The 15,771-nt window shown below is 36.3% G+C and overlaps 2 protein-coding genes across 6 annotated transcripts in view; one reads left to right on the top strand and one right to left on the bottom strand.

Annotated features, from left to right (window-relative positions):
- Window positions 1-4,270, top strand: part of LOC125649727 (neuronal acetylcholine receptor subunit alpha-10-like) — a 42,559-nt gene extending 38,289 nt beyond the window's left edge. For all 5 annotated transcript variants that reach the window (XM_056166497.1, XM_056166499.1, XM_056166500.1 and 2 more), the window contains 2 exons: window positions 1,988-2,523; window positions 3,559-4,270. In XM_056166497.1, coding sequence (XP_056022472.1) covers window positions 1,988-2,523; window positions 3,559-4,127 — 1,105 coding nt within the window. In that variant the 3' untranslated portion in view covers window positions 4,128-4,270. The remainder of the gene's footprint in view (window positions 1-1,987; window positions 2,524-3,558) is intronic.
- LOC125649728 (galactose mutarotase-like) lies at window positions 4,257-15,510 on the bottom strand. Its single transcript, XM_048877443.2, has 8 exons — window positions 15,362-15,510; window positions 9,560-9,690; window positions 9,169-9,323; window positions 8,694-8,903; window positions 8,491-8,572; window positions 5,685-5,832; window positions 5,244-5,418; window positions 4,257-4,405 (listed from the first exon to the last, which is right to left on the bottom strand). Exons 1-8 carry the CDS (start codon window positions 15,427-15,429, stop codon window positions 4,325-4,327), a joined length of 1,050 nt encoding a protein of 349 aa, XP_048733400.2. The 5' UTR covers window positions 15,430-15,510; the 3' UTR covers window positions 4,257-4,324.
- Window positions 15,511-15,771: the final 261 nt, after the last annotated feature.

Raw genomic sequence — 15,771 nt, 5'->3', positions numbered from 1 at the left:
ATATTATCACAGAAGCTCATTTTAGAGAGTTTATTACTTGTTTTGTAAACAAAGATTGTGGTATGTTATTGTTTACAAAATTTTCAAAAGAAATGAATATCAATCTAAGTTTATTATATCTTTCACATTTCAAGCATTTTGGGGGTAAAATGGGTCATCTAAATGTTAAAATGTGACTATGCAAAATTAAGATGCTTTATATTACAAAATCAATATTTCACTTGTTTTGTTTGTATACATAAAAAGACTCGAGTCTTTGTTCACATAACAGATATTTAAGGCTAAAATATTGCTTTAATTCTTGCATTCAGAAGGTCAAATATTTGACTGCCAACATTAAATGAGTTATATTTTTAATGTTTACCATCAAAAATGAAAAATATTTTTATATAAAAATCGTGAATCAGTCCCTTTAAAATGCAAATTGAAGGTAGCTATAATTTACTTTCATTTCTAAATCATTATGTCCAGTTTGTTTAGAAAAAAACAATAGTCAGGCATATTCCGTCATGGAGAAAAACAATAATTAGACACATCCCTTCATGTAGAAAAACAATAATTAGGCTTTATGTAAAAAAAACAACAACACCAAAATGATTAGGCTTCATGTAGAAAAACAATAATTAAGCATATTCCGTCATGTAGAAAAACAATGATTAGACACATCCCTTCATGTAGAAAAACAATAATTAGGCTTTATGTAAAAAACAAAAAAGAAACACCAAATAATTAGGCTTCATGCAGAAAAACAATAATTAAGCGTATTCTGTCATGTAGAAAAACAAGAAGGGTATGCCGTCCATTGATGTCTATAACAAAATGCATCATTTGTAACACGTGACAGAGGTATGGAAACTGTGCTAGAACATACATAACGGCGATTTAGAACATACAGAACCACGATTTAGAATATACAGAACGGCGATTTAGAACATACAGAACCGCGATTTAGAACATACAGAACGACGATTTAGAACATACAGAACCACGATTTAGAACATACAGAACCGCGATTTAGAACATACAGAACCGCGATTTAGAATATACAGAACGGCGATTTAGAACATACAGAACCACGATTTAGAATATACAGAACCACGATTTAGAACATACAGAACCGCGATTTGGAACATACAGAACGACGATTTAGAACATACAGAACCACGATTTAGAATATACAGAACCGCGATTTAGAACATACAGAACGACGAATTAGAACATACAGAACGACGATTTAGAACATACAGAACCACGATTTAGAACATACAGAACCACGATTTAGAACATACAGAACCGCGATTTAGAACATACAGAACCGCGATTTAGAACATACAGAACCACGATTTAGAATATACAGAACCACGATTTAGAACATACAGAACCGCGATTTAGAATATACAGAACCACGATTTAGAATATACAGAACGGCGATTTAGAACATACAGAACCGCGATTTAGAACATACAGAACGACGATTTAGAACATACAGAACGGCGATTGGGTTGTGCATCCCAGGTTCGATCCTCGTTTTCGACATTGGTTGTACGGGAGGTGTGGTGATCGCCCATTCAGACACGTGGGATTTGCCCGAGAATTCTCGCCTCCTCCCACACTACTAACCCCATCCTACAAACATCTGTGCAAAACCATATAAAGGAGCCCAGTGGAAATTAATGTTCTTTCATTTTGGCCCAATAAAGATTTTTTATGACATGTATATAGAAGCCAGTTTAACCTTCCCGGTATCTTATTCTCCGAAATCTGGGTACATCAGCTATAATATTTTGATGACTTTTAAAATAAACAAGTTTTATGATAAGTTCCTTATCACTACGCGGTCTCAAAGTCGAACACTAATAAAAATCCTCTTAAATAAAATAAAAAACAGCATTCATTCAACACACATACACCCTAAATAGTAAAATAAAAAATGGTGATTTAGTGAATTTCCAATGTATAACACATTTATATTGAATTCTATTCATAGCGCCAGTGACCACAATGAGAAATACATGGATGCTTTAGCTATGGTCAGTCATGACGGGACTGTATTTTGGCCGCCAATCGTAAAATTTCGGAGCTCTTGCCTAATGGATATGACCTACTTTCCGTTTGATGACCAAATGTGTAAACTGAAACTTGGATCCTGGGCTTACACAGGGTATCAAGTGGACATCCTCAATCGCTCCAATACGGTAGACTTGTCGAGATTCGTAGAAAACGGCGAGTGGGAGTTAGTAAAGACAGCGGCAGTTCGGAATAATGTTTTCTACACGTGTTGCGTGGAACCATTCCCTGACGTGACAATAACTTTACACATACGTCGGAGAACGATTTACTACATGTACAACGTCATCATCCCCTCCATCATGTTGTCTAGCCTGGCCCTGCTGGGGTTCTGGATTAACCCCGACTCCGGGGAGAAGGTCACGCTGGGCCTCACGGTGTTGTTAGCGCTCTCCGTCTTCATGTTGCTGATCGCGGAAAATACGCCAGCCACGTCATTCTTCATACCTTTACTGGGTACGCTGTTCCTTCACTCTCATAACTGATTACGTTAACTGTTAATTAGTACGTACTGTTCATTATAATCAGCAATTGTTAAGGAGGAATAACACACCAGAGAAACCTGATATTGACTTAATGTGAAGGATATGTACAATAATATTTCTGAAATTGAAAATTTTCAAAATTTAGTTTAAAATGTAGTTTTAGTAGAAAGTGATCTGGAAAACATAAAAAAAAAACCTGCTAGACTCGAACCCATGATTTACAGACCAGCAGTCAACACGTTAACCTACTGAACTACCCATCTAGGCTCTATAAATGCAAACATTGCTGATTGATTGAATATTGTTTAACTAATTTGTGGGACCACGAGAATTTTTCACTCATACGGAGACGTCACCATTGCCGGTGAATGGCTGCAAAACTTAGACTTATACTCGGCGATTAAGGCCTTTGAGCAGGGATCTTTATCGTGCCATACCTGCTGTGACACAGGGCCTCGGGTTTTGCGGTCTCCTCCGAAGGGTATGGATTTAGTCGCCTCTTACGACAAGCAAGGTGTACCGAGGACCTATTCTAATCCGGATCACCACGGGATCCAATATTGCTGATATTTATATTTTCATTCATGTTTCAAAAAGAAATCGACCATTATGACGATGTGTTTTACCTCCTTAACTGTGTACCCTTATTTATCCGTAATCACCGAGACTGTGTAGGTGGATATCCGCTGTCATTGCTTTCATCACAGAGAAGCAAAAATAGCTTTTAATGTTTAGTGATATTTATGAAGTCGAAGTAAAGATATAAATCAATTAAGGGTGTTTTCCATTAATTGTATTCCAGTATTCTTTCGCCTTAGTCGCTGTTAACACCGCCTACTGGCGATCTTGTAACATATATGTAAGCGTTGCCTTCTAAAGATCTAGTAACGTAAATATGTCATATTTGCTGATTTCGTTGCTGTGACGCAATGATAACGGGGGAAAACTGTAATTTGTTTGTAGTTTAACAGAACTATTTACCGTCTTTTTCCTCCTTTCTTTGTAGGAGTTTACCTCATAACGACGATGTCTTTTACATCTCTGTCCGTCATTTGCTCCGTCGTTGTGACTAATCTTCACATCAGAGGCTACGCCCACCCTGTTCCAAACTGGCTGCGCAGCGTCCTGTTCGTAGTGTCCACAGCGTTATGTGTAAAACCTCACCATTTAAAGAAAAATATGTGGCTTAATAAAGCGTCGTATTGGAACCGAATTCCACAGTCTTCCACGTTTGGAAATCACTCCGCGACAAACGGTCGGGTTGTGCACGATCTGGGAGAGGAGACAGGCATTCCCCACGACGAAGTACATCAGGAAGGTGCTGCCCCTTGCGACAGGTTATTGAAGGACGACAACTCACAAGCAAATCACGCCTTACTAGAAACCCTTAAGTGCCTCATGAACAAACACGAAGATGACGAACGTGAGAAAAATATCCACGATGAATGGAAGGAAGTGGCAATGGTTATTGATCGCTTCCTGTTTGTGGTTTTTCTGTTGGGAATGATCGGCGCATCTCTGTACATTCTTGTTGCCTTGCCATTACAAAAGTTACGGAAGATAGAGAATCCTTGAAATATGCTGCTTTCTGCCATTATTCACAAATGATCACGACCTGTCTTTTCTGTCCTATATATAGTGTACATGTACGAGACAGTGATATTTTTATAACAATGTTGTGCTAATCACAAATAAAGTCGCACAATTGTTTAATATCATTTATTTCATTTTACATTTTATCCAAGTTTCATATTCAGAAATTCTAATAACCATTAAAGAGTCAGTCCGAATTTGTAGACACTTGTGTGACGGTATGTCTGGTCTGGGCGAAGGATCGTGTTTGGAAAGTTTGGCTGATAAAAAAATAATAATGCATGCATCAGTATTGGGTATGCATCAATTAAATGTTTCATTCATTTGATGTTTGTCTTAAAATTTTATGTGAAATATTAAAAATACTACGACAACAACATTCTCTCACCAGATGGCGCGTTACGCAAAATTCAGTTACACCTCTGTCAACCCTTGGAAAATCGTTCGTTCATCAAGTGACTATTCAATCACATAATATTAATAGTCATTATCTCTTTTCTCCCATTAAATGATCTGGCAAAAGGTAATAAAGGCAAATTCATAGGTACATCTTCACTATTTAATTGATAGAAAACAAAAAGCATCCAGCTGTTTGTCTCTTATGTTAAAAATTTATCATTTAGAGCCTCTTTTACTTTCTACTCCATGTTTACATAAAATTTCCACAATGCGTGAATGTTCTATATTCCACAATACGTGAATGTTCTATATTCCACAATATGTGAATGTTCTATATTATATTCCACAATATGTGAATGTTCTATATTCCACAATATGTGAATGTTCTATATTCCACAATACGTGAATGTTCTACATTCATAAGCGTATTACAACGATAGCGATTTAAAACAATTTACAGTAAACACTAATTTAATTGCACCAAAAGCATTTCATAACATGACGAAATATTTAGTCTAAGATATAAATGATGTATAGTAGAAACTTTCACAACATTTTTATAAAAATCCGTCAACAGAGGTGTAGTGATTGTAGCGCACGGGACTTTGGGTAGAGAATGCGATCACGTACGTCATTTCATTAACAACCTAAACAAACACTATCACAACAACGCCCATACGTTTTCACCTGTAGCTTTACCTGATTGACGCTGTTAGCGAAATGTTGGGTTTCTAAACAAACAGAGGCAAACTTCTGGTATTCCACGCCACCCTTCCCGAAAACGCCTGTAACCATATTACATCCGGTGTAGCACTGCAGTCCAGGTTCAGTCGTATAAACTTCCATTTTACGTCCCGAGGGCGGGTGTTCCAAACTAGGAAAATGTTACATATCAACTACAAGTACAATTTCACTCAAGCAATGACTCGTAGTTGTTAAAAAAGCCTTAAGGGAAATAGATCTAAATCAGAGATATGTACATGTAAATTGTGATTTATAAAAACGTGTTCGTGGCACTGAACGAGATCCATAGCATATTCACTGAAGATAAAATACTCAGACAGGCTCAATGATTTTGAGTATTTTGTGTTTAGTTTGCAATAAAAATCACATCATTAATAAAGGTGATAAAATAGTTACCTAGCAACACGTGTGAGTTTCCCCGGCTGTCCCCCGACACAGAAGTTGATGTCATATCCTTTGCCGTTGTTGACGTGTTTTAGACGATCGCCTAACCGCGTAGGCGTTCGCAGGTCGTAGGCCGTTCCTGCCACAGGCGCAATGACACCTTGATAGCAACAAAGAAGAATACGTTAATTCACTATGAAAATGAATGATAAAGCAGCTAATGGAAACGGTCATTCATTTTTTCCCTCTGATATCAACTTCTTGGTGTCAAATCATCTCATTCATATACAATGTAGCATTAAAAATTTTAAAGTTTATACACAACAACAGTTTCATGTGCAAATTTTAATTCATAAAGGATTTTATGGACAAATTATTTCATCATATAAAGAGAATGGAATGGTATGGAAGCAAACATGACCTGTATCGTGCTCATACCCCGGGTCTACATGTATGTCACGTGATTATATCGATTATTTGCTACACTGGCTATGCGGGTCTGCATTCTGCAACGTCGCGGTTTTCACACACACACACACACACACACACACACACACACACACACACACACATTTGCAGCTGTAGCATATTCCAATCAAAGTTGTTGTTTTTTTAAATAAATTTATTTAATCAAAACATCGCCCCATTTTTGCATTTTTTTATTGTCTCCTCCTTGTAGGAAGCATGACTCTTCGTTTCAACAAACTTGAATCCCCATTATCTAAGGATGATTTGTGCCATGTTTGATTGAAATTGGCCCAGTGGTTCTGGAGAAAAATAATTTTCTATATATCCGCATTTAAATCTTTGATCCCCTAATGTGGCCCCACCCTACCCTCGGGGGACATGATCTGAATAAATTTGAATCTACTCTATATCAGGAAGCTTTCACTTAAATCTCCACTCTTATGGCCTGGTGGTTCTTGGGAAGAAGACTTTTAAAGATTTTTCCTATATATTCCCATGTACATGTAAGACTTTGATCCCCTAATGTGGCCCCATCCTACCCTCGGGGGACATGATCTGAATAAATTTGAATCTACTCTATATCAGGAAGCTTTCACTTAAATCTCCACTCTTATGGCCTGGTGGTTCTTGAGAAGAAAACTTTTAAAGACTCCCCCTAAATATTCCCTTGTAAAACTTTGACTCCCTATTGTGGCCCTACCCTACCCCAAGGGGTTATGCTTTTATCAAGCTTAAATCTACATCATGTCAGAAAGCTTTCACGTAAATTTCAGCTTTACTAGTCCAGTGGTTCTAGAGAAGTTTTTAAATGTCCCACTCTATTTTTGCATTTTTGTGATTATCTCCCCTTTGAAGGGGGTATGACCCTTTATTTGAACAAACTTGAATCCCCTTCACCCAAGGATGCTTTGGGAAAGTTTGGTTGAAACTGGCTCAGTGGTTCTGGAGATTTTCTTATATATCTGGATGTAAAATTTTGATCCCCTATTTTGGCCCCACCCTACCCCCGGGGCCATGATCTGAACAAATCTTAATCTATTCTATATCAGAAAGCTTTCAGGTAAATCTCCATTGGTTCTTCAGAAGATTTTCAAGATTTTCTTTATATATTTGCATGTATGAATTTGATCCCCATTGTGGCCCCAACATACCCTCGGCGGTCATGATTTTAACAAATCTGAATATTTCCACTATGTCAGGAAGCTTTCATGTACATGTGAATTTCAGTTTTTCTAGTCCAGTGGTTCTTGAGAAGGGTTTTAAATTACCCCACCCTATCATTGCATTTTTGTGATTAGCTCCCCTTCAGTGAAGGGGACATGTCCCTTCATTTGAACAAACTTGAATCCTCTTCACCCAAGGATGCTTTTTGGGAAGTTTGGTTGAAATTGGCCCAGTGGTTCTGGAGAAGATGAAAATGTGAAAAGTTTACGGACAGACGGACGGACAAAAGGTAACCAGAATAACTCACTTGAGCTTTCAGTTCAGGTGAGATAAAAATGAAAAGTATTAATAACAGCAATCAAGACTTATATTTCGATGTTTAAAAAAATCTTTTATTCAGAACTTTTATACACGTTATCAATAAGGAATTATTCCACCGAAAGAATAAAAGATAAATTCTTATTTCCCCGTGTTATTTCTAACATTTATTTCATTTTTCGTGTATTTCTCTGCGTAAAGCAATTAGCATCCCAGAACTGAATAAAATCCGTTTTAATTAGGTTCCGCCTGTATTTTGCAAAATGGGTTTTTAAAAATCCCGTCCAGAATATTGTTACATGCTACGTAAATGATTCATTGATTGGCATTTCCAACTGTAAGCGGCTCTTCAAACAGTTTTAAAAGTAACAGCAAATTTCAATCATTTATGTATTCTTTGATGTGATCTTCTGAACGGATCTTTTTACGCGAAAGAGAGAGTAAGAGAGATAGAAAGAAGCAGATGAAGAGAGAAAGCATTCACAAACAATAACATCGTAGTAATTGTGATGCGGTACAATAAAATTGAGGTTTACTTCAGAGTGACGACCAGTCACATGTGGTCGAAGATCTGATCAGAAAATGATTGATTTAGGAAAGCTACCGCTTAATCCCAACATCTACATGACTGATTTAAAGCGGCAGACAAAAACAGCACTGGCATCTGGTGAGTTTTAAATTGTCCAGGAGAGGCAGTGAATATACATGAATTATACTGAAAACAATCGCTAAACATACATTCCAAGAAACCCAGGTTTATTGAATTACCAATAAATTACCAGTAGGTGTTTTATATTCTGATGGAGATGGACTTTTTGTGATTAGATGATGGGGGAAGTAATTAATTTGTGATTTATTGGGATAGCACCTGTTGGAATGATGTTTTCATCCAGGGGAGTGTATGTGTAAGCGTCAATCCAAAGCACGTGATCCTCAATGTTAGGAAAACCCTGCAATGAAAGTAACAATCTGTTTTCGGTGTACTAGAAACGCTGTATAAAATTTAACAGAATTGTGATAATTTGAATTGATGACGATATTCTAATTTCAACTGCTTGAGTTTATAGTGACCTGTCCCGCTAGGTTTAAGTAGGCGTGGTTTGTGAGGTTGATGGGTGTGGCTTTTGTCGTCGTTGCCGTGTAGTCGATGCTAAGCTGGTTGTCATTGGTCAGTCGGTATCTAACCTCCGTGGTTAGCGTCCCTGGGTACTGCTCTTCGCCATCAGGACTGACATACGTCAGAACGAGATTGTCATCGTCCACCCTGGCTTTCCAAACCACCTAGCCAAAAAGTTCACCCCAGAATTACAAAATATACAAAAGGTTCACTCCACATTATACAAGAGGTTCACTCCAGATTGAAGAAAATGTTCGTTCCAGATCCACTCCAGATTATAGAAATGGTTCATACGAGATTGCAGGTTTTATATATATAAAAAAAACAACAACAAAAAAACAAAAACAAAAAAACACCCATACCTTTGAAGAATTTTGCAAAGAAAAAACAGGTTTAGAGCGGCAGGATATATTTGTATTTGATAGATACCTTATCAAACCCCTTCACCCCGCCATGTAGATGGTTTGGGCCGTTGTTTACCGGAAGCTGATACTCTTTCCCGTCCAGCGTAAATTTCCCTCCACCTATTCTGTTAGCCACTCTTCCACATATCGCCCCAAAGTATGGGTGACGTTTTTCATACCCTATGTCATATATCAAAATATCATGCAATAATAAAATGCATTTATAATTATTAATTTATAATTAATAATCATTAATTAATATGTATTAAAAAAAATCTGAATTATAGGGTTTATTGTGAATTCAGTTAATATATATTGAATTTGTAGTGACTTTATTATTACAAGCTTTTGTTGTTGTTTCGAGGTTTTCTTGGGGGATGGGGTAATTTGGGTGGGGTTTTTTCCCCATGATCTACCTTTGATGTCATCAAATCCTAGGTTAATATCCGCAACTTTTCCGTTTTTATCAGGAACACAGATGTCCGTTATGATTCCTCCATAGTTTATTATTCGCACAGTAATATTATTTTTGTTCTTAAAAGTAAACCTGCAATATAAGTACAGATTATGATACATCTATAAGCTGCAATATAAGTACAGTTCACACAGATTATGTTACATCTATAAGCTGTAATATAAATACAGTTCACACAGATTATGCTACATCTATAAGCTGCAATATAAGTACAGTTCACTCAGATTACGATACATCTATAAGCTGCAATATAAGTACAGTTCACACAGATTATGTTATATCTATAAGCTGCATTATAAGTACAGTTCACTCAGATTATGTTACATCTATAAGCTGCATTATAAGTACAGTTTACACAGATTATGATACATCTATAAGCTGTAATATAAGTACAGTTCACACAGATTATGTTACATCTATAAGCTGTAATATAAATACAGTTCACACAGATTATGTCACATCTATAAGCTGCAATATAAGTACATGATACATCGATAACACTACTACTGACGTTTGACTGATTCCTCAATGACTATTCGATTTTTGTTTATATAATGCGTGTGTAAATAAATGTGCAATAAAGGTATACAATAAAATAATTCTATACATGAATAGGATCATTTAACTTGGCCAGTGGACGCTCTGTTTGACTGCCTTTTTGGTGTGTATATACTATAATACATGTATTCATTTAAAAAAGCATATGCATCAATCCGCTCTTCTGAATTTTAAGATAAAGTACTGTATTTAAGGAATTTAATTTTTCTTTAATTTATACGATATAAACTAGTTTGGGACAGTTTACGCTTTTTATAAGCGTAAACTGTCCCAAACCAATTTATATCCTATAAAATAAAAAAAAAACAACTTAAAGTAAATCCTTATAATTTAATTTCAACACTAAAATATGCAAACATTGTTATGCCCCTTCAGGGAAGAGGGGCATATTACTTTGCACCTGTCGGGCGGTATGTTGGTCGGTAGACCACATGTTGTCCGCTATATATCTTAAGAACCATTCACTTGATGATAATGATATTTCATATGTGGGTTTGTTATGAGTAGAAGAGGATCCCTATCAATTTTCAGGTCAAAAGGTCAAAGGTCAAGAGTAAATCCATTCTGGACATAGGAAGACACTGTCCACTCAATATCTTGAGAACCTTTCGCTTACTACATCCTAAGGAGTAGATTACCCCTATTGACATGGTCAAAGGTCAATGGTCAAACTGGACATAGGAATTACGAATATACTACCCATTCAATATCTTGAGAACCCTTTGCTTGACAGACATCCAACTTGGTACACTGGTACATTCTAAGGAGTAGATGACCCCTATTGATTTTGAGGTCACAAGGTCAAGGGTCAAACTGGACATAGAAATATACTGTCCGCTCAATATCTTGAGAACCCTTTGCTTGACAGACATTAAACTTGGTGCGCTGATACATCATAAGGAGTAGATCATCCTATAAAATTTAGTTTCACATGGTCAAAGGTCAAGGGTCAAACTGGACATAGTAATATATTGTCTTTTATATTTTAAGAATCATTTGCTTGATTGACACCAAACTTTGTACACTGGTACAGAATAAGGAGTAGATGACTCCTAATGAGTTTTAGGTCATGTAGTCAATCCACTTTGAACATAGGAAGATATTGTCTGCAATATCTTGCATTGGTTTGGCACTATTATCAATTAAATGATGCATATGTATAACCGTTTTCAATTTTGCACCAGGGGGCATATATGTTTTACAAACATTTATTGTTTAATTTCGTAAACGGTAAATACAAATTGATTGCACCGCGCAAGGATTCGCTTAGCAAGATACCGACGAAGTGTCAACCGTGAGGAAGCCATCTTGGTTCTTCACATATTGTATACGTAGCATGTATTCTTTATTCATCAAATTTGGAAACATGTAGGAGTTTGTAACTAATTTTGATAACAGAAGATATGCGTAGGTTACATATATGTGTAGGTTATGTAGGCCTGACGTGTACCCCATAGCGCGAGATCAACTTTGAAGTCGTTCCAACCAAAAGCGCGTGTTTCATAGACTAGACTTCATAAGCTACATGTACATGTTTGATATACGATTCACCATGCTTCTTGATTGATTAGAAGATTTAATTAAACTACAATATGACTTACCATAGCATGCAGCATTGTCGCCAATTAAATTCGACACAGTAAATTGTGTAAGCAATTTCACAGACACAAGGTGTACAAGCCGATGACCGTAGTATATATTACGGTCATCATAAAATGGCAGCTGACCTCATCGGTAAAAATTTATAATCACGATTAACAGATTGATTATTCATTTGCAGGGGTGGATCCTGGAAATGTGGTTAGGGAGGGGGGGGGCTGTGGGTCCAGGGCGAAGCCCTCGTGGGGGCCCAGGGGCGAAACCCCCGGATGCTCCTGGATTTTACAGATTTTATAGGGGTAGAAATATGTCTCCTATGCAGTCATTTTTACTATTTTCTGTCCCAATAAGAGTAATTCAATAAATAAAAAGATTTTGTCATTTATTTCTCCGAGAGTGGACGAAATTATTGCTTCTTCTATCGTTTACATTTTTCTAAAGAAGAGACCACGATTTACCTTTAATTTGAAAATTTTAGGGGGCGCACGCCGGCTGCGCCCCCCCCCCCCCTAAATCCGCCACTGATTTGCATCATTTGATGATAATTATCAGAATCCAGTGGAGTACACTTAATGTTAGTCACTGTAGATTTCTCCAAAGAAAGCTAATTTATCGATAAAACGATCTCCGAGATTTGTAGTATGATGATATTCCGATTTTGAATAAGGAAGTAACCTTCATAATAACTGTTAGTGGTTTACTTCCCGGGTAGTCATGATAACTCGTTAGTGGTTTACTTCCCGGGTAGTCATGATGCAAAAGCAAGGCTATTTTCACCTCTTCAAAATGTATTTAAATCGATTTTAACACCCAACAAATAAATTCTATATATAGTATACGGTCATCATATTCATAATTTACGGTCTTCGTTGTTTGACAAGAAAGGGGTACTGAGTACCTACTCTAACCCAGATCCTGGTTATGTGCGAGTTAATAATTGCTGTAAACATTAACAAATTTTGTTCACTTGATAAAAACATTGTTACCTTGTCACATTTATGAATTTATAAGGATATTACCAATGTTGTATATTATTACAGCCGTTTTAAGTCGAAGTCTCTGATTTTGAATCGGTCTTCACACTTTGTCATCTCTAATGCATATTCAAGAGACAGTCACATGATAAAGTCAGACGTCAACAAACACTGCACACTCTTGTGTAAAACGATTCACTTAGTGATAAATTATTTCATAACTTGGACGACCGCGTTTTTTGGGGGTCTTTTTTTTTTGTTTTGTTGTTGTTGTTTTTTTGTTTTTTTTCTCTTCCAATTTTGAATCCATGCTTCACTATTTACACCGAAGTGATGCACATGCGCAAGAGTTCCAACATCATCAACAAGTATATTTATAATGTTAGCTCACAAGATCTTTTCGTTATTTTCTTTCAAGTGAAAATGTTTGCTGATATATAACTTAGGGAAAGTTTAGAACATTTTAATCTAATTCAGGTTCTTTGAAATAATTATTTATGCTTTGCAAAAAACATAATACTAATAAGTCATACAGCTTAGAATATCTTATGCGTAGAAATCATCGATCTAGAATCCCTCAAACTTCAATAACTACGCCTCTTATGCGACAGTCAAGAATTGCAAAGACCCAATTCTGAGTTAAAGGAAAAATATGATCATAAAGGTAGCTCATTACACTCAATTTTTATTTAATGGCTCGTTAATTGGTTGTGATTTATCTCGGAATGATAAAAAGAGTACTTTGTTTGCAAATAAGATACTCTAGGGTCCAAAGTTCGCTGTTATTTGATGCATAATATAAATATCTAAGAAAACATATCTAATCGACTTAGAAAGACGTTTGAATTTTGTAAATAGAAAAATATTTATGAAAATTGAAAACGTTATTTGCTAATATTTTTTAATTCTACGGATAAAATCTTCAAAAAAAATGTCAGTTAGAAAAAAGATATATCAGAGAAATATATTTTAAAAAGAAATTGAAATGAAATGGTCAAAATTAAGAAATATTACGAATTTTCTTATTTAAATATTTATTCGGTATATACATACATACAAACATACATACATAAATACCAAGGATAACCCATGAAAGCTCGAAAGCTTATTTCCAATGGGGTCCTTTTGATGTGCAGATGTTTGCGCTAGGGAGTCATTTATTTGAACCAAGCCCAATCGGAATTATGAAAGAACATTGTAATCAGAAATCTAAATCCCCTTGATGTAAAATGGTTTACAGATTAAACGAATTTATAAAGGAAACTAATTTCTTGATGAACAGTGCATAACATTAGCAACAATAGGATTATTATAGTAATTTCTATCAATTTTGATCGGGATCGGTACTTATTTTCTAGTTTGAATATAGTGATTATATCTCAAATTTGGCCATTTCGTTTCATTTTCTCTTTATAATATATTTCTTTGATATATCTCTTTTCTAACTGACATGCTGTTTGAAAATTTTATCCGTATTTTAAAAAAATACTAACAAATAACGTTTTCAATTTTCATGAATATTTTTTTTCTAAAGAATTAGAACATTTATATCTGAATCTTTCAGGCATGCTTTCTTAAATATTCATATCATGCACCAAATCACAGCAAAATTTGGACTCGAGAATCTCTTATTTGCAAACAAAACACCTTTTTATCATTCCGGGGAAAAACATTTAAAAAATCATATAAAATAATTGAGTCTGTATCGCTCTTTCGATGATGAAATCATACTTCATAAGAGGTATTTTAACGAGCCATTAAATAAAATTTTAGTGTAATGAGCTACCTTAACAGCCCCAAATTTTATCTGTGAAGAAACCGTACGGTATTCAGTGGCGGATTTAAGGGGGCGCAGCCGGCACCCCCTCCCCCCTACAATTTTCAAATTTAAGGTAAATGTTCAGAAAATGTACTAAACGATAAAAGAAACAATAACTTCCACTCCCGGAGAAATAAATGACAAAATCTTTTGATTTCTTGAATTACTTTATCGGGAGAACTTAATTTTTTCCAAAACCCCTTAAAATTTGCGTCAATTTATTAATTTCACGTTATCAAAAATGATAGCAAATAGTACAAATTACTAATTAGGAGACATATATCAAGCCCTATAAAATCCAGGAGCTTCTGGGGGTTTGGCCCCCATGCCTCCCCCCCCCCCCCCCCCCACACACACACCAGGGCTTCATCCTGAACCCACTGGGGAGCCTCAAGGCGCCCCCAGACCCCCTGCCTCATAAAGTGGCGCCCCCGTAACCGCAATCCCTGGATCCGCTCCTGGTATTACTTTTGGGTCTTTAAACATTCTGAACTAATATTTAGCAGGAGGATTTATGATCCGCCGATGCGTTTTCATAATATTCCCTTTGAAATTATTTCTGCCATATACATGTCTGTCACAACATTGAAGAATTATTATTGAACCTTGAACCACTGTATCAGTGAAGTTTTCATTTCCCTTTTTACTAGTAGAGGTGTATTTTTAAGGTGCGTCTGGGCCGCCATATCATGATGCCCATGACTAAATCCGTAATGAGACAGCTAAGCTACCCCAGTTCCTTATGACCAGCAAAGGATGCACGCGCTAATAACCTGCTATTTCAATCCCTCACCTGTTGATCTCTGTGCCGTCCTGCAGTCGACCAAAACTGTCCTGGGTGGGGATAACTTGGTCCGCCATCGTCAATGCCGGTGAGCGCTCGAACACAATATAGGCCACGAATCTAGGTCGTCATATCTGTAAAGCGATAAATGACGAGTGGTCATTTGGCGATGAATTTAAACACTGTATAATTTCTAGAGCTGTTTGGAAATAAGATTATCTAAAAACAAGTAGACACGATAAACATAAAGATCAGCTCCTGATTGGAAAGTGAAGCAATGCGTTTTTTCATTGCAACTGTATCCGATTTATTGCATCGCGTTTGGATTTTATTACCCGATTAAGACCCAAAGCACAATATATTCTGAAACAAATTACTCGTCTTACGTAAGTATTTTTTCAAAACGCGTTTACTTTAGC

The sequence above is a fragment of the Ostrea edulis genome, chromosome 5 (genome assembly GCF_947568905.1).
Source record: "Ostrea edulis chromosome 5, xbOstEdul1.1, whole genome shotgun sequence".
Taxonomy (NCBI): Eukaryota; Metazoa; Mollusca; class Bivalvia; order Ostreida; family Ostreidae; genus Ostrea; species Ostrea edulis.
This window is presented reverse-complemented; position numbering and strand designations above follow the sequence as displayed.